Source organism: Delphinus delphis, chromosome Y, assembly GCF_949987515.2.
Source record: "Delphinus delphis chromosome Y, mDelDel1.2, whole genome shotgun sequence".
Classification (NCBI taxonomy): Eukaryota; Metazoa; Chordata; class Mammalia; order Artiodactyla; family Delphinidae; genus Delphinus; species Delphinus delphis.
The window spans coordinates 2,444,920-2,465,281 of NC_082705.1; the positions used below are offsets into that span (position 1 = coordinate 2,444,920).

Genomic DNA, 20,362 nt, shown 5'->3' on the forward strand with positions numbered 1-20,362 from the left:
ATGTTGAGGAAAGTTCCCTCTATGCCTACTTTCTGCAGGGTTTTTATCATAAATGGGTGTTGAATTTTGTCAAAAGCTTTCTCTGCATCTATTGAGATGATCATATGGTTTTTCTCCTTCAGTTTGTTAATATGGTTTATCACATTGACAGATTTGCGTATATTGAAGAATCCTTGCATTCCTGGAATAAACCCCACTTGATCATGGTGTATGATCCTTTTAATGGGCTCTTGGATTCTGTTTGCTAGTATTTTGTTGAGGATGTTTGCATCTATGTTCATCAGTGATATTGGCCTGTAGTTTTCTTTCTTTGTGACATCCTTGTCTGGTTTTGGTATCAAGGTGATGGTGGCCTCGCAGAATGAATTTGGGAGTGTTCCTCCCTCTGCTATATTTTGGAAGAATTTGAGAAGGGTAGGTGTTAGCTCTTCTCTAAATGTTTGATAGAATTCACCTGTGAAGCCATCTGGTCCTGGGCTTTTGTTTGTCGGAAGATTTTTAATCACAGTTTCAATTTCAGTGCTTGTGATTGGTCTGTTCATATTTTCTATATCTTCCTGTTTCAGTCTCAGTAGGTTGTGCTTTAATGAGAATTTGTCCAATTCTTCCATGTTGTCCATTTTATTGGCATAGAGTTGCTTGTAGTAATCTCTCATGATCTTTTGTAGTTCTGCAGTTTCAGTTGTTACTTCTCCTTTTTCATTTCTAATTCTATTGATATGAGTCTTCTCCCTTTTTTTCTTGATGAATCTGGCTAATGGTTTATCTATTTTATCTTCTCAAGGAACCAGATTTTAGTTTTATTGATCTTTGCTATTGTTTCCTTCATTTCTTTTTCATATATATCTGATCTGATTTTTATGATTTCTTTCCTTCTGCTAACTTTGGGGTTTTTTTGTTCTTTCTCTAATTGCTTTAGGTACAGGGTTAGGTTGTTTATTCGAGATGTTTCCTTTTTCTTTTTCTTAAGGTGGGCTTGTATTGCTATAAACTTCCCTCTTAGAACTGCTTTTGCTGCATCCCATAAGTTATGGGTCTTCATGTCTCCATTCTCATTTGTTTCCAGGTATTTTTTATGATTTCCTCTTTGATTTCTTCAGTGCTCACTTTGTTATTAACCAGTGTATCATTTAGCCTCCATGTGTTGTATTTTTTACAGATCCTTTCCTGTAATTGATATCTAGTCTCATAGTGTTGTGGTCCGAAAAGATACCTGATACAATTTCAATTTTCTTAAATTTACCAAGGCTTGATTTGTGACCCAAGATATGATCTATCCTGGAGAATATTCCATGAGCACTTGAGAAAAATGTGTATTCTGTTGTTTTTGGATGGAGTGTCCTATAAATATCAGTTAAGTCTATCTTGTATAATGTATCATTTAAAGCTTGTGTTTCTTTCTTTATTTTCATTTTGGATGATCTGTCCATTGGTGAAAGTGGGGTGTTAAAGTCCCCTACTATGAATGTGTTACTGTCGATTTCCCCTTTTATGGCTGTTAGTATTTGCCTTATGTATTGAGGTGCTCCTATGTTGGGTGCATAAATATTTACAATTGTTATATCTTCTTCTTGGATCGATCCCTTGATCATTATGTAGTGTCCTTCTTTGTCTCTTCTAATAGTCTTTATTTCAAAGTCTATTTTGTGTGATATGAGAATTGCTACTCCAGCTTTCTTTTGATTGACATTTGCATGGAATATCTTTTTTTTTTTTTTTTTTTTTTTAACTTTACATGGGCCTCTCACTGTTGTGGCCTCTCCTGTTGTGGAGCGCAGGCTCTGGATATGCAGGCTCAGCAGCCATGGCTCACGGGCCCAGCCGCTCTACGGCATGTGGGATCTTCCCAGACCAGGGCACGAACCCGTGTCCCCTGCATCGGCAGGCGGACTCTGAACCACTGCACCACCGCGGAAGCCCTGCATGGAATATCTTTTTCCCCTCACTTTCAGTCTATGTGTGTCTCTAGGTCTGAAGTGCATATCTTGTAGACAGCATATATATGGGTCTTGTTTTTGTATCCATTCAGCCAATCTGTGTCTTTTGGTGGGAGCATTTAGTCCATTTACATTTAAGGTAATTATCGATATGTATGTTCCTATTCCCATTTGTAAATTGTTTTGGGTTCGTTATTGTAGGTCTTTTCCTTCTCTTGTGTTTCTTGCCTAGAGAAGTTCCTTTAGCATTTGTTGTAAAGCTGGTTTGGTGGTGCTGAACTCTCAGCTTTTGCTTGTCTGTAAAGGTTTTAATTACTCCATCAAATCTGAATGAGATCCTTGCTGGGTAGAGTAATCTTGGTTGCAGGTTTTTCTCCTTCATCACTTTAAAAATGTCCTTCCACTTCCTTCTGGCTTGCAGAGTTTCTGCTGAAAGATCAGCTGTTAACCTGGTGGGGTTTCCCTTGTGTGTTATTTGTTCTTTTTCCCTTGCTGCTTTTAATATGCTTTCTTTGTATTTAATTTTTGACAGTTTGATTAATATGTGTCTTGGCGTATTTCTCTCTGTATTTATCCTGTATGGGACTCTCTGTGCTTTTGGACTTGATTAACTATTTCCTTTCCCATATGAGGGAAGTTTTCAACTATAATCTCTTCAAATATTTTCTCAGTCCCTTTCTTTTTCTCTTCTTCTTCTGGAACCCCTATAATTCGAATGTTGGTGCGTTTAATGTTGTCCCAGAGGTCTCTGAGACTGTCCTCAGTTCTTTTCATTCTTTTTCTTTATTCTGCTCTTTGGTAGTTATTTCCACCATTTTATCTTCCAGGTCACTTATCCGTTCTTCTGCCTCAGTTATTCTGCTGTTGATCCCATCTAGGGTATTTTTCATTTCATTTATTTTGTTGTTCATTGTTGTTTGTTTCATCTTTAGTTCTTCTAGGTCCTTGTTAAATGTTTCTTGCATTTTGCCTATTCTGTTTCCAAGATTTTGGATCATGTTTATTATCATTATTCTCAATTCTTTTTCAGGTAGACTGTCTATTTCCTCTTCATTTGTTAGGTCTGGTGAGTTTTTATCTTGCTCCTTCATCTGCGGTGTGTCTGTCTTCTCATTTTGCTTATCTTACTGTGTTTGGGGTCTCCTTTTTGCAGGCTGCAGGTTCGTAGTTCACCTTGTTTTTGGTGTCTGTCTCCAGTGGCTAAGGTTGGTTCAGTGGGTTGTGTAGGCTTCCTGGTGGAGGGGACTATTGCCTGTGTTGTGGTGGATGAGGCTGGATCTTGTCTCTCTAGTGGGCAGGTTCACGTCTGGTGGTGTGTGTTGGGGTGTCTGGGGCCTTATTATGATTTTAGGCAGCCTCTCTGCTAATGGGTGGGGTTGTGTTCCTGTTTTGCTAGTTGTTTGGCATAGGTTGTCCAGCACTGTAGTTTGCTGGTCATTGAGTGAAGCTGGGTGCTGGTGTTAAGATGGAGGTCTCTGGGAGATTTTCGCTGTTTGATATTATGTGGAGCTGGGAGGTCTTTTGTTGACCAGTGTCCTGAAGTTGGATCTCCAACCTCCGAGGCACAGCCCTGATGCCTGGCTGGAGCACCAAGAGTCTTTCATCCACACGGCTCAGGATAAAAGGGAGAAAAAGTAGCGAGAAAAAGTTAGTAGAAATAGGAAGAAAGAACGGCAGGAAGGAAGGAAGAAAAAAAGGAAAGAAAGAAAGAAAGGAGGGAGGGAGGGAGGGACGGTTGCAGGAAGGAAGGAAGGGAGGAGGGAAGGAAGGAAAAAAGAAAGAAAGAAGATAAAATAAAATAAGTTATAATAAAGTTATAGTAAAGTTATTAAGTTAAAAAATAATTATTTAAAAAAAAAAAAGGACAGATTGAACCTTAGGGCAAATGGTGGAAGCAAAGCTATACAGACAAAGCCTCACACAGAAGCACACACGTACACACTCACAAAAAGAGGAAAAGGGGAAAAAATCATAAATCCTGTTCTCAAAGTCCACCTCCTCAATTTGGGATGATTCGTTGTCTATCCATGTATTCCACAGATGCAGGGTACGAGTTGATTGTGGAGCTTTAATCTGCTGCTCCTGAGGCTGCTGGGAGAGATTTCCCTTTCTCTTCTTTGTTAGCACAGCTCTGGGGGCTCAACTTTGGATTTGGCCCCGCCTCTGCGTGTAGGTGGCCTGAGGGCGTCTGTTCTTTGCTCAGACAGAATGGGGTTAAAGGAGCAGCTGATTCGGGGGCTCTGGCTCGCTCAGGCCAGGGGGGAGGGAGGGGCACGGAGTGTGGGGCAAGCCTGCGGTGGCAGAGGCCGGCATGACGTTGCACCAGCCTGAGGCGCGCCGTGCGTTCTCCCGGGGAAGTTGTCCCTGGATCCCGGGACCCTGGCAGTGGCAGGCTGCACAGGCTCCCTGGAAGGGGGTTATGGATAGTGACCTGTGCTCGCACACAGGCCCCTTGGTGGCGGCAGCAGCAGCCTTAGCGTCTCCCGCCTGTCTCTGGAGTCCGCGCTGTTAGCCGCGGCTCGCGCCCGTCTCTGGAGTTCCTTTAAGCAGCGCTCTTAATCCCCTCTCCTCGGTCACCAGGAAACAAAGAAGGAACAAAAAGTCTCTTGCCTTCGGCAGCTCCAGACCTTTTCCAGGACTCCCTCCCGGCTAGCCGTGGTGCACTAACCCCTTCAGGCTGTGTTCACGCCGCCAACCCCACTTCTCTCCCTGCGCTCCGACCAAAGCCCGTATCTCAGCTCCCAACCCCGCCCTCCCTGGCGGGTGAGCAAACAAGCCTCTCAGTCTGGTGAGTGCTGGTGGGCACCGATCCTGTGTGCGGGAATCTCCCTGCTTTGCCCTCCGTACCCCTGTGGCTGCGCTGTCCTCCGCGGCCCCGAAGCTCCCCACCTCCGCCACCCGCAGTCTCCGCCCGCGTAGGGGCTTCCTAGTGTGTGGAAACTTTTCCTCCTTCACAGCTCCCTCCCACTGGTGCAGGTCCAATCCCTATTCTCTTGTCTCTGATTTTTCTTTTTTTCTTTTGCCCTACCCAGGTACGTGGGGAGTTTCTTGCCTTTTGGGAGGTCTGACGTCCTCTGCCAGCGTTCAGTACGTGTTCTCTAGGAGTTGTTCCACGTGTAGATGTATTTCTTGTGTATATGTGGGGAGGAAGGTGATCACCGTGTCTTACTCTTCCGCCGTCTTCCCCTCGTCTCTGCATTTGTTATTAACTCCTGCATAATCACAGCTGCCAGTGCCAGTTGTCTTTGAGAAATAAATTTCTAGGTCTTGGTTTCCCAGTCTGTATACCAAACTGTAGCAGATTTGTCGGCTCTGACTTGCCCCTTGTTCTTTTTTTTCCTAGATGTTGGGGGTAGGAGTTTATTAATTAATTTATTTATTTTTGCTGTGTTGCATCTTCGTTTCTGTGCTAGGGCTTTCTCTAATTGTGGCAAGCAGGGGCCACTCTTAATCGCGGTGTGTGGGCCTCTCACTATTGCGGCCTCTCTTGTGGAGCTCAGGCTCCAGACGTGCAGGCTCAGTAGTTGTGGCTCACGGGCCTAGTTGCTCCGTGACATGTGGGATCCTCCCAGACCAGGGCTCGAACCCGTGTCCCCTGCATTAGCAGGAAGATTCTCAACCACTGTGCCACCAGGGAAGCCCTGCCCCTTATTGTTCTGTAAGAAAGCCAGAATAAACCTTGCCTTCTGAGCACAGTGAAATCCATAGTATCTTGGACTGGGGGGATTAGGGCTTGGAAGATGGAAGGTATCTGAAAAGGTCCTCCCCTGCCCCGCCTTTCTCCAAGGAAAAACAAAGAATAAAAACTTAATGGTTTTTTGAAATGGCAATCTCCAAAACTCATGGCCACTTCTGTGATCAGTACTTCAGCTTGTATTTATTGAAAGCTGGTTTTCGCCTTAAGACCTTACTCCATTTTGGTCTTTTCTTCTGCGTGTATCTCAGTGCTTGTAAGTGGACCCTTCCTGTTTCTGTGTCCTCCGTTTATCTTAAGATTTAAGACAAATCTAGCTGTTCTGCTGTTCTTTTTGTTGCTGTCACTTACCAACTTTCCTGATCATTTCTCCCACACTGAATGCTTTTGCACTGACCCACTGTGGTCCCAGTAATTACGCTGCTTCTTCACTGTGAACAGTCCAGATGAAACTCTGACCCTGGCCTTTTGTTTTCGTTTCTGTTGTGGTAAAATATACATGACATAAAATTACTGTTTAAAAAATGTTTTTAATTGCTATTTAATTTTTTAAGGAATTGTCTTCTTCACAGGACCTGCATTCTTTTAGTCTTACAGTGCACAAGGGCTTCAGTTTCTCTACATTCTTGTCAGCACTTGCTGGGTTCCCCCCATGCCCCTGAGGAACTTTTTGAATTGTGGTTAAATATCTATAATATTATTATCACTTTAACCATTTTAAAGCAGTGGCACTAAAAACATTCACATTGTTGTGCAACCATTGACCACTGTCTTTTTCCAGAAATTTTCATCATACCCAAGTGAAACTCTATACCTATTAAACAATAACTCCTTATTCTCCTCTCCCTCAGCCACTAATTGCAATCATTCTACTTCCTATTTCTATGGTTTTAACTAGTCTTGGTATCCCATGTAAGTGGAATCATACGGTATTTGTCCCTTTGTGCCTTGTTTAGTTTACTTAGTGTAATATCTTCAAGATTCATCCTTGTCCTAGCCTGTATCAGAATTTCATTCCTTTCTATCTAACACTGCGTTGTATGTATATACCACATTTGTGTGTTTGTGTGTGTGTGATTAGCGATAATTATTTACTTAATTATTTTTTAAAAGATCTTTATTGGAGTATAATTGCTTCACAATACCGTGTTAGTTTCTGTTGCACAACAAAGCGAATCAGCCATATGCATAGACATGTCCCTATATACCCTCCCTCTTGAGCCTCCCTCCCATACTCCTTATCCCACCCCTCTGGGTCATCGCAAAGCACCGAGCCGATCTCCTTGCGCTATGCTGCTGCTTCCACCAGCCAACTATTTTACATTCAGTAATGTATATATGTCGATGGCTACTCTTACTTCGCCTCAGCTTCCCCCTCCCACCGCATGTCATCAAATCCATTCTCTGTGTCTACCTTTTTATTCCTGCCTTGCAACTATGTTCATCAGTACCATTTTTTTTTTAGCATTCCATATATATATGTTCGTATATGGTATTTGTTTTTCTCTTTCTGACTTACTTTTCTCTGTATGACAGACTCTAGGTCCATCCACCTCACTATAGATAACTCCATTTCGTTTCTTTTTATGGCTGAGTAATATTCCATTGTATATATGTGCCACATCTTCTTCATCCATTCATCTGTCAGCGGACATCTAGGTTGGTTCCATGTCCCGGCTATTGTAAATAGTGCTGCAGTGAACATTGTGGTGCATGTCTCTGTTTGAATTATGGTTTTCTCAGGGTATATACCCAGCAGTGGGATTGCTGGGTCATATGGTAGTTCTATTTTTAGTTTTTTAAGGAACCTCCATACTGGTTGTATCAATTTACATTCCCACCAACAGTGTAGGAGGGTTCACTTTTCACCACACCCTTTCCAGCATTTATTGTTTCGAGCTTTTTTGATAATGGCTATTCTGACCGGCATGAGGTGATACCTCATTGTAGTTTTCATTTGCATTTCTCTAATAATTAGTGATGTTGAGCATCTTTTCATGTGCTTCTTGGCTATCTGTATGTTTTCCTTGATGAAAGTCTATTTAGGCATATTTTGTTTGTATCACATTTATCCTTTGATGGACATTTGGATTGTTTATGTCTTTTGGCTGCTTTGAATAGTGCTGCCGTGAACATGGGTGTACAAACATTTGTTCAAGTACTCTGTTTTAATTCTTTTGTGTGTATTCCGAACAGAAGTGGAATTGCTGGATTATATGGTAATGCTCTGTTTACTATGGTGACTGCATGCCACTAGCAATGCACAAGGATTAAAATTTCTCCACATCATAGCCAACACTTGTTTTCTGTTTTTCTGGTAATAGTCACCCTATGTGGGTATATGATTATCTCCTTGTGATTTTGTTTGCATTTCCCTAATGATTAGTGACGTTGTGTATTTTTGATGTATTGGCCATGAGTATGTCTTCTTTAGAGAAATGTCTGTTCAAGTCCTTAGCCCATTAAAAAAATTTTTTTTGTTCTTGAGCTTTAGGAGCTATTTATATATTGTGAATATTAATCTTATATCACCTATATGATTTACAGATATTTCCTGCTTTTCTGAGGGTTGCCTTTTCATTAATTTGATGGTATCCTTTGATGACATTTTGATAAAGTCAGATTTGTTAGTTTTTTCCTTTTGTTGCCTTCGCTTTTGCTGTCAGACTCAGGAATCATTGTCAGATCCAATGTTACAAAGTTTTTTCCCCTAAGTTTTCTTCTGCGAGTTTTATAGTTTTGGGACTTACATTTAAGTCATTGATCCACTTTGATTTAATTATTGCAGTAGTGTTAGGTAAGGGTCAAATTCTTTTTTTTTTTTTTTTTAAAGAGCAAAGGATTTTTTTTTTAAATTTTTTTGCGGTACGCGGGCCTTTCACTGCTGTGTCCCCTCCTGTCACGGAGCGCAGACTCAGCGGCCATGGCTCACGGGCGCAGCCGCTCCACGGCATGTGGGATCTTCCCGGACCGGGGCACGAACCCCTGCGCCACCAGGGAAGCCCGGGTCAAATTCTTTTTTGAGTGTTGATGTTCAGTTTCTTCAGCATCTTTGGTTGAGAGATAGTCCTTTCCCCATTGAGTGGTCATGGCACCCTTGTGACAATTATTTGACCACATATTTGAAAATTTATTTCTGTGTTTATTCCCTTTTTTGTCTTTATGCCAGTATCACATTATTTGATCACTCTAACTTTGTAGTAAGTTTTAAAATGAGGAAGTTTGAGACCTTCACCTTTGTTCTTTTTCATTATTATTTGGCTATTCTGGATCCCTTGAGATTCCATAGGATTTGAGGAGGAATTTTTCTACTTTTGCAAAAGACATCATTGGTATTTTGATAGGATTCCATTGAATCTGTAGATCGCTTTGGGTAGTATTGTGATCTTAATGATATTCTGATTGGTATAGCTACCTCCACACCTCTTTTGGTTTTGTTTACGTGGAATATCTTTTTCTGTCATATACTCAACCTGTTTATGTTTTAGATATAAAATGAATCTCATAGATAGTATATAGTTCAGTTGTGTTTATATATGTTTATTTATATTTTTCATTGAGATGTACAGCATAATGATAGATATGTATATATGTGTCAATATATAATGCAAAATGATCACCACAATAAGTCTAGTTAGCGTCCATCAACATATATAGTTATACATTTTTTTTCCTATGATGAGAACTTTAGATCTACTGCCTTAGCAACTATCCAGTATAAAATACAGTATTATTAACTGTAGTCACCTGCAGTTATTTATCTGATAACTGGAAGTTTGTACCTTTTGACCATCTTCACCAATTATGGCCCCCCTCTTGGCTCCCTGACTCACTTGCCAACCACCTATCTGTTATCTGTATCTGAGTTGTTGTTTTAAAGATGCCACATATGAGTGAGATCACATGGTATTTGTTTTTCTCTGTCTGATTTATGTCACTTAGCATAATGCCCTCAAATTCCATTCGTGTTGTCACAAATGCCAGCATTTCTTTCTGTTTTTGTAGGTGGATAATATGCCATTGTCTGTGTGTGTCTATATCATCTTCTGGCTGTCTATATCATATATATATGTATATCATGTGAGTGTATGTGTGTATATCATTGTAAAATTTAATTCATCCATCCTTGGACATTTAGGTTTTTTTATGCCATGGCTATCCAGTTATGTGTTAGTATTTTTGGTTCCTCAAGAAAAATTTTCCCAAGTAGAATTTCTGGATCATGTAGTAGTTTTATTTTTAAATTTTTGAGGAACTTCCATACTGTTCTCCATAGTGGCTGCACCAGTTTACATTCCTACCAACAGTACACAAGGGTTCCCTTTCCTTTTCTCCACATCCTCTCCAATACTTGTTATTCTCGTCTTCTTGATAATAGCCTTTGAGCCAGGTGTGAGGTGATAGCTCATTTTGTTTTTTGTTGGCATTTCCCTGAAAATTAGTGACCTTGAGGATTTTTATGTACCTGTTGGTTAACTGAATGTCTTTTTTGTTTGTTTGTGCTATTGAATTGTTGAATTTGGATATTAACCCCTTATCAGATATATAATTGCAAATACTTTCTCCCATTCAGTAAGTTGCATTTTCATTTTGTTGATGGTTACCTTTGCAGCTAGTTCTTGTATATGATATAAGATAGGAGTCCTCTTTCATTCTTTTGCATGTGGCTGTCCAGTGTTCTCAACACCATTTATTAAAGAGACTCCCCTTTCCCCAGTGTATATTCTTGGCCCCTTTTTCATAGATTAATTGATCATAGGTGTGAGGGTCTATTTCTGGGCTGTCTATTCTCTTCCATTGATCTGTGTGTCTGTCTTTATGACAATACCAAACTGCATTGGTTACTATAACTTTGTAATATAGCCTGTGATGCCTTCAGCTTTGTTCTTCTTTCTCAAGATTGCTTTGGCTATTCCAAGTCTTTTGTTCTATACATATTTTAAGATTGTTCTAGTTCTGTGAAAAATGCCATTGGAATTTTGATAGAGATTGCACTGAATCCATAGATTGCTTTGGGTAGTATGGACATTTTGAACAATATTAATTCTTCCAGTCCTTGTGCATGGAATATATTTCCATTTGTTTATGTCTTCAGTTTCTTTTATCAGTGTCTCATAGTTTTCACTGCAGGTCTTTCACCTCCTTGGTTAAGTTTATTCCTAGGTATTTTATCTTTTGGATCAATTTGTAAATGGGATTGCTTTCTCATTTCTCTGTTAGTTTGTTAGTAGTATATAGACATGAAGCTGATTTTTGTATATCAAATTTGTATTCTGCAACTTTACTGAATTTATATATCATTGGCAAATATTGACAATTTTTCTTTTTCCAATTTCAATATGTTTTATTTTTTTTCCTAATTGCTCTAGCTGGGACTCCCATTACCATGTTGATTGAAAGTGGTGAGAGTGGGCATCTTTGTGTTGTTCCTGATCTTACAGGAAAAGCTTTAAGCTTTTTACCACTGAGGGACATTTTAGCTGTGGGCTTGTCATATATTTGTCTTTCTTGTAATGACATACTTTCCCTGTAATACCCACTTGTTGGGAAGGTGGTTATTTTTTTAATTACAAAAGGATGTTAATTTTTGTCAGATGCTTTTTTTCTGTCTATTGACATGATGCTATGATTTTTATACTTCATTTGGTTAAGGTGATATATCACATTGATTGATTTGCAGATACTAAATTATCCTTGCATCTCTGAAATACATTCCACTTGATCAATGGTGTAAGATTCTTTTAATATTGTTGAATTTAATTTGCCAGTATTTTATTAAATTTTATATCTATGTTCAATAGAGATATTGACCTGTAATTTTCTCATAATATCCTGTCTGGTTTTGGTATTAGAGTAATGCAAGCCTCATGAAATGAGTTTGAACATGTTCCCTCTTCTGATTTTGGAAGAGATTGAGAACAATTGGTATTTATTTGTCAAATGTTTGGTAGAATTCATCAGTGAAACCATATCGTCCTGGATTTTTGTTTGTTGGGTGTTCTTTCATTACTAATTCAGTCTCCTTCCTTGTAATTGATCTGTTCAGATTTTGTTTCTTTGTGAATCTCTTTTTAGGTTGAATGCTCCTGTGAATTTATCCATTTATTCTAGATTGTTCATTATTGGTGTATAATTATTCACAGTAGTCTCATAATCCTTTGTATTTCTGTGGCATTAGCTGTAATGCCTGCTCTTTCATTTTTAGTTCTATTTATATGAGTTCTGTTTTTTTCTTGGTGCATGCATGGTAGTCCTTTCAAACTACCAATGGCATTTTTCACAGAACTAGAACAAAAAATTTCACAATTTGTATGGCAACACAAAAGACCTCAAATAGCAAAATCAAACTTGAGAAAGAAAAACAGAGCTGGAGGATTCAGGCTCCCTGACTTCAGACGATATTACAAAGCTACAGTAATCAAGTCAGTTTTGTACTGACAGAAAAACAGAAATATACATCCATGGTACAGGATAGAAAGCCCAGAGATAAACCCACACACCTATGGTCACCTAATCTATGACAAAGGAGGCCAGAATATACAATGGAGAAAAGACAGCCTCTTCAATAAGTGATGCTGGGAAAACTGGACAGCTACATGTAGAAGAATGAAATTAGAACACTCCCTAACACTGTACACAAAAATAAATTAAAAATGGATCAAAGGCCTAAATGTAAGACAGGACACTATAAAACTCTTATAGGAAAAACACTCTTTGACATAAACCACAGCAAGAGCTTTATTGCCCACCTCCTAAAGTAATGAAAATAAAAACAAAAATAAACAAATGGGACCTAATTAAACTTCAGAGCTTTTGCACAGCAATGGAAGTAAGAAAGAAGACGAAAAGAGAACCCTCAGAATGGGAGAAAATATTTGCAAACGAAGCAATGTACAAAGGATTAATCTCCAAAATATACAAACAGCTTATGGAGTTCAATATCAAAAAAACCAAACAACCCAGTCAAAAAAGTGGATGGAAGACCTAAATAGACATTTCTCCAAAGAAGACATACAGATGGCCAGGAGGCACAAGAAAAGGTGTGCAACATCACTAATTGTTAGAGAAATGCAAATCAAAACTACAATGAGGTATCACCTTACATCAGTCAGAATAGCCATCATCAAAAATTCTACAAACAATAAATGCTGGAGAGGGTGTGGAGAAAGGGAATCCTCTTTCACTGTTGGTGGGAATGTAAATTGGTACAACCACTATGGAGAACAGTATGGAGGTTCTTTAAAAAACTAACAATAGAGCTACCATATGACCCAGCAATCCCACTCCTGGGCATATATATGGAGAAAACCATAATTTGAAAGGATGCATGCACCCTGATGTTCACTGCAGCACAATTTACAATAGCCAGGACATGGAAGTAACCTAAATGTCCATCAACAGAGGAATGGATAAAGAAGATGGGCACATATATAAATGGAGTATTAGCCATAAAAAGGAATGGAATTGGGTCATTTGTAGGGACTTGGATGGACCTAGAGTCTGTCATACAGAGTGAAGTAAGTTGGAAAGAGAAAAACAAATACCATATATTAACGCATGTATGTGGAATCTAGAAAAATGGTACAGATTAATCTATTTCTAGGGCAGGAATAGAGACATGTTGAGAACGGACATGTGAACACGGACGGGGGAGGGGAAGGGGAGGTTGGAACAAATTGGGAGAATAAGTTTAACATATGTGCACTACCACGTGTAAAACAGATAGCTAGTGGGAACCTGCTATATAGCGCAGGGAACTCAGCTGGGTGCTCTATGATGACATAGATGGGTAGGATGGGTGGGGGTGAAGGGAGGTCCAAGAGGCAGGAGATGTACATATAGCTGATTCACTTCATTGTATAGCAGACACTAACACAACATTGTAAAGCAATTATACTCTAATTTTTAAAAAATTAGATCATCTTAATGGGATCCTTTGTATGTGATGAGTTGTTTTTCCTCTTGTTGCTTTCAAGATCTGTCATTGACATTCGACAGTTTTATTACTATCTGTCGCAGTGTGAGTGTGGTGACTTTATCATTCTTAGAGTTTGTTGGGCTTGTGTATTCATATCTTGGAATCAGATTTGGGAAAGTTTTGGTCATTAGTTTTCAAGTAACCTTTCTGCCCCTTTCCCTCTCTCTTTTTTCTTCTTGGTCTCCCACAATGGGTGTGTTGGTCCACTTGATGGTGTCCCACAGGTACCTTAGCTCCTAGATCGTTCCTCAGTCTATTTTATTTCTATTTCCTCTGAGTTGATAATTTCTATTCTACAAGTTCACTGTTTCTTTCTTCTCCCTGCTCAAATCAGATTTTTAATCCCTCTAGTGAATTTCTTGTTTCAATTACTGTACTCTTCACTCCAGATTTTTTCTTTTGGTTCCTTTCTGTGGTTTCTGTCTCCTTATTGATTTTTCCATTTTACTTATACATTGTTTCCTGACTTTGTCTGCATCTTTCTTTACCTCTAGGCATTTTAACTACAGTTATTTTAAAGTCTCTGATAAGTCTACCATCTGGTGTTTCTCTAGGGCAATTTGCTTGATTGGTCTTTTTCCTTTGAATGGGCCATACTTTATTTTGTTGTATGCCTATTGATTTTTTTGTGGTTGTTAAAAACTGGACATTTGAATCTTACGGTGTGGTAGTTCTGGATATGAGATTCTCTCTCTTTGCCAAGGTTTGTTGTTTTGTTTAATTTTGTTTTGTTATTGTTGTAGAGTGTCTCTTTGTTAGAGATCAGCCTGTGATGCAAATCTAAGGTCTTCTCACGTCATCTTTGATCCTAGACTTGCATGGTGACTTTCTAAATTTCCCCAGATGGGGTTGGTTTTGCATGTTCTAGTGCTTAATGTCTCTTCAAAGGGGATAAAAAAGGATAAATGAAGGGGAAAATAATAAAATTGATCCTGTTTCCTTCAGTCCCCTACATGCTTCTTCACATGGAGGTGTTTGCAACACTGGTGGCTCACCTCTGTGTCTACCCTTTTATGATCAGGTGTATTTATAAATCCAGAGTCAGAACACAGATCCCTGACATTTGGAGGACTGAGTCTTCATTGCCTACCCTGGCTCATGTGAGTCGCTCCAAGAATTTTAGTATGGCCGCCTGCCATGGCGCTGTGGAGTGGAAGAATAAGTACTGCTACACTGCTTTTGGTTTAAATGAACCAAAATTAATTACAATTTACTGACCAAGTATTTCTCTTGAAATTGCAAGCCTTTGAATAGACCTCAGAGTTCCAAAATAATTATATCAGTTTCTGTCAGTGTAGTTGTTGTCTAGATGTGGAGACAGATTCCTGGCTCTGTCCACTGTGCCATCTTCCCTGATGTCACTTCAGCTTCTTGTTCCTGACTACCTCATCACTGTGCCCTCCCTGGCTGTCCTCTGCTCCAGAGGTGAAAAGTCAAAAGATACTCTATTCAGACTGTAACCATTGGTGCAGCATACCTGTTGAAGTATTCCCATTGCAGTTGTTTTCTGTAACTGCTGTAGCCACCTCTACATTCTCTGCTTTGTCTTTACCCATACCACCTTCTGTCTTTATGTCTGTTTTTTTCCCTTAGGTTTCATACATCATCATAATCAGTATTTCTCTTTGGAAATACTCCTTATCCCCTTTGTTCATTCCACCTGCCTGGTGTAATGCCAACTCTGGGTATCCAAAAATATAACTAGGCAGATGAAAATGCAACTGGATCTTCATCGCTGAAGATCATTTTAATACCTGTTTCTCCACAGTCACTATAGTATTATAAAAGTGCCACAGTGAGATGATACCTTTTTTGTTAAATATTAATCCTCAAATTCCCTCTACCTCTCTGCAGTATATTTCTGTAGAGAAACCATCAATCTGTCAGTGTCTCCACATCAAATAAATTAAATACAGGAACTTCCCTGGTGGTGCAGTGGTTAAGAATCCGCCTGCCAATGCAGGGGACATGAGTTCGATCCCTGCTCTGGGAAGATCTCACGTGCCGTGGAGCACCTAAGGCCATGTGCCACAACTAGTGAGCCTGCGCTCTAGGGCCCATGAGCCACAACTACTGAAGCCCACGCGCCTAGAGCTGGTGCTCTGCAGCAAAGAGAAGCCACTGCAATTAGAAGCCTGTGCACCGCAAAGAACAGCACCCGCTTTCTGCAACTAGAGAAAGCCCATGCACAGCAACAAAGACCCAACGCGCCAATAAATAAATAACCAAACAAAAAAATTAATTGCATTTGTGCCCATCTTCTGGACGCTCATTCAGTCTTTTTAATCATTAATGTTTATTAATGTTTATTATTTCAACGTCAGTACCTAATCAATTCAGTGTAATATATCAGCTTCTGAGATGCAGTACCAGTATTTTTTTAAATTATTGTTACCATTGAAGAGTATAATTACAATAGGCACAATAGAGATTATACTAATCCTCTGGTATGTGAGAACTTTGGACGGGGAAAGAAAGAGGTCTGGTTACAGATAATTTGTATAGAACCTATGGAACCTGTTTAACCTACACTTAAATTAGTGTGCTCTGCTCATAGACCATAGTAAGATACAAAAGCAAGATTATTTTTTCCCTGCAGGAATTTCAATAAAGCTGTTTTTAGTAGCTGTAAATATTTTACCTGTAAGGAGACTTGATAGGTTTCTTGGATATGTTACTTTTGCACTTGGAGTATTTGGGTGAACGTTTATTCGTTTTGAAAGCTTTATTGAAATGTCTGTTAGCATAAAACAGAAGAATTTGCTCTAACTCTAAAATTGCCTTCTTTACTCACAAAGACTCCTGAGTGCTGCTTACCCTTTTCAACAAAGTGTGTTTCACATTTTTCTTTTAGAAAAATAAAACTCTAGATAGTGTTGATTCATAAGAAGTGTTCTTAAGAGATTTAGTTTTTAATAAAATAATAGACAATGAAATTGGTTTTCTTCCTGCATTAAATGATTTGTGTACTTTCTTGTGACATCTGAGTAAAAAAGTAAGAGAAAAAGTTCCATGACTATAATTGCTATTTTTCCAGTTTTAATTCAAAAGTTTTTACTTTCTAAACCTAAAGAAAGTGCTTATTACTTTTAGCTGGAGGAGAGCAGGAACGTTCAGAAGCAAGTGAAGATTCTGCAGAAGAAGCAAGCCCAGATCGTGAAAGAGAAAGTTCAGTTGCAGAGTGAACACAGCAAGGCTATCTTGGCAAGAAGCAAACTAGAGTCTCTTTGCAGGGAACTTCAGCGTCACAATAAGACATTAAAGGTTAGTTGGTTTCTTTTTCTGTTTTACAGGAGGTACTTAGGCTGATTTTATAATTACCCTGTATGTATTTGAAGTAAATCCTTATGTCATTTGCTTTAGTGGGACTTAGTTACATTAATGGGTGCTGGTTGATAAATCCTGGGTACAATTGCTCTGGTAGATTAGGTTCCTGAGCAGACCAGTCTGTGGGGTCCTCAGAGACAAACTACCTTGCTTTTTATTTTGCTTGGGCTAATGCTGTGTGTGATGTCATTGTAAATCAAAGACTTTTTATATCTAACATTTGGTTTCAGATTCAAGGAAGAGCTCCTTACCTCATACTTGATCACAGGGAAGCTAGAATGTACTGATGTTTATGTCAATAATCCCCCTGCTTAGGAAGTTTAAGGCTGCTGCATAGTCTTCTGACCATTAATGTAGTTGATTACCATGTTTCCCCTGGATAAGGAATGAAATGGCTTGGCTGAAATGAAGAAACTTACAGACTTGAGTCAGAATGAGTTTAAAGGAAAAGCATGTGGCAGAGCTCTCCTATGGATGCTAATTGGGTAGTTTGCTTTCTACTCAGTGCATTTTCAACTATTTAGTTGCTGAATACTTCAGAATACTAGTCATACCTGAGCTGATATAAAGGAATTAGTAAAGGAAGTGAAGGAAGAGGGAACAGGTATCAAAATTTGTATCAGTAGGGGAAGAAGGACAAAGAGTAGACTCTAGAAAGAATCTACCTCCTATAATGGGAACATGTCTGCCTTTAGCAATAAAGAGGTACAGTTGGAGTATGATTTTGATTGAGCATGGTTGATCTCTGATTACCCCTATCTCTGAAAGTCTCAAGGACCTAGAATATAGGACAACTCAAGAAATAATCATCTAGTGTGTGGGTATTTTTTTCCCCTTTGCTTTTGAAACCTTGGATTTAGATATAGTAAAAGTAGATTTTTTTTCTTACAACAGGTCAAAATTTTGACTGAACTAATAATTGTTTAGGTAAAGGTCTTTTGGCATTTGAAAGAGTTGAAAGTAAGCTTTTTAAAATAAAGATTCCATTTGTCCCTTGCCCTTTAGGGAATGTGACTCAGAAAGTAAGCTGCTAAATGGGATATATATCACTTGAGGCTGATCTAAGAAGATGCTCTGCTTAACCAGTGAGGAGGATATTTGGCAAAATAATGTGGAAGAAGCACACTGTGTGGACAGGCTCCTCACTTGTACTGTAGTATAGTGATTATGTAGATGGTCAGATAACACTTTATTTATAGCAGGGCAGTTTGTGTTTCTATGATTACTCTGTCTAGTTTGGAAAATCTGCTTGATTTTCAGTGAGAGCTTTCTGGCTGTAGACCAGAAGGGAGAAGATTTTAGTTCAGAAGTAACACTTTGGGCAGCATTATATGAACGCACATAGCGGCAACATCTTTTTTTTCAGCATTTGCGCTATAGTTTCACAGTATTAACAAAAAGATTTTGGTTAATTAGGAAGAAAATATGCAGCAGGCAAGAGAAGAAGAAGAAAGACGTAAAGAAGCAACTGCACATTTCCAGTTTACTTTGAATGAAATCCAGGCACAACTAGAACAACATGATGTACACAACGCCAAACTCCACCAGGAAAATATTGAACTGGGAGAGAAACTGAAGAAGCTCATTGAACAGTATGCACTGAGGGAGGAGGTAAAGATGTTTTCTGTGTTTAGACATCTTGTTATTTCCAAAAACTTTGTGCCACTTCTTACAAATTTTATTGTCACCGGACAGTTTTAGAACTTATGCATATTTATAGTGGAAGTCAGTGATTTCTTAGGAGAAGGTTAGGCACTATGTGAACTGAATTGGGATCATCACTTGATGTCCCAGGAGTCAGTGGATTTGGATATGTAAGGTAATTTCTAGGAGACATGTTAAGTAGTACTTGTTTCCCATGTAGTACTGGAAGAATATGATTTTAGCACAGAGACAGTTTTTCCCATATCTGACCTAACAATAAATAAATATTTGGCACCCAAACACTGAATATCTCAGACTTCTGTAATAATCTGTACAGTACAGTACCATTGCTTTCCCCCTACTATATTGTATTTGGGAGAAGAAAATAACCCATTACCTAGTCCTGTTGGTATACTTAATGAAGTAAAAAATTAATAGGAATGATCTGTGGCTGCAGAACCTGGTCATTGCAATTACTTTACAAACTAGTCTGGAAGTTGGGTGGTGTCTAGATTAAAAGCAAATTGGTGATAACCTGCTCATCTAAGTTTTGTTACTTTCACAGGTCAAATGTGCAGGATGAGAGGCTTTGGGTTTTCCAAAGGGTGCATACCCTGTCTTTAATGTGCTTTAAGCTAGTAAAATATTATTCTTTTATGTATTTTGATCCTTATGCAAACAGGTAAAAATTGCTAACTAAAAAACATTATCTCCAGTTAAAATGGAAAACTTCATATGTATTTTACAACAACAGAAAAAGATTGTGGCATTTGTGCAGTTTCAAATTTCAGATTATTTCAATTTATAATTTTATGTAGTGTTTGAAAACATTTTTAAGATTTTGAGCATTTTCCAAACCATTCTTCTATCTTTTAACAGTTTTCTAACTTCCATAATTTGAAAATTAAAAGTAGAATTCATCAGTTAGTTTCAGCAGTTATTCACTTTTGTGCCTAGTAACATTTTTTATCTACTTTCAAGCAAATCCAAGATGATATATTATTTCAGTCCACTGTTTAAATGCATATCTTGAAATGGCAAGACTTTTTTGAAGCAGAATACAATACCATTTTCATACCTAAAAATTTCACAATAACTAATCAAATACTTTATCACTGTTTACATTTCTCCATCTCCCACTTTATAAGATTGTTTGAATCAGGTCCAAATAAGGCTTAAACAATTGATTGGTTGTTACGTCTCAAGTCTTTGTAATATATAGGTTTCCCTCTCTTTTTTTCTCCTTGGATTCTGCTTATTGAAGAGACAATTTTTAAGCCTATGCAGTGAATTTTCTTTTTTCTTGTATTTATTTTTATAGAGTCAGCACTTTCTTAAAGGAGTCTTTTATGTTTTGTTGTTTTCAAGAATGACAGTCTACCTGGCTATTAATGTAGTGAATTTGGAAAATGTATGTCCAAGTCATATTACTTCTAAATCTTTTTTGAGATATTACAGAATTTTGTCTTCCTTTGGGTAAGAATATAATTTAATAATCAAACTGTCTGCAATTCAAGACAGATCTGGTACAGTCCTCAAAAGCTAATTAGGTTATGTCTTATCAATTAGCCTTTCTTTCTCTTACATGGGTTATTTAACTAAGAGAGTTACTATTTCTCTGAGATGGATGTTCTGATTACTTTATTGTACATGAGTGCCACTTAACAGTTTAGTTTGGAAATATGACATCTTCTCTTACCAAGTGTTTACTAATGTGTCAGGCACCAAGCCCCTTAGTTTAACCATTGCATTGATTTGTACAATAACTCTGCAAGGTAGATG

General features: G+C 38.5%; 1 protein-coding gene across 3 annotated transcripts in view; it reads left to right on the top strand.

Moving 5' to 3' along the window:
* Positions 1-20,362, top strand: part of LOC132419203 (gamma-taxilin-like) — a 60,917-nt gene that overhangs the window by 30,738 nt on the left and 9,817 nt on the right. For all 3 annotated transcript variants that reach the window (XM_060003179.1, XM_069540389.1, XM_069540390.1), the window contains 2 exons: positions 16,703-16,873; positions 18,353-18,547. In XM_060003179.1, the coding sequence (XP_059859162.1) occupies positions 16,703-16,873; positions 18,353-18,547 (366 nt within the window). The remainder of the gene's footprint in view (positions 1-16,702; positions 16,874-18,352; positions 18,548-20,362) is intronic.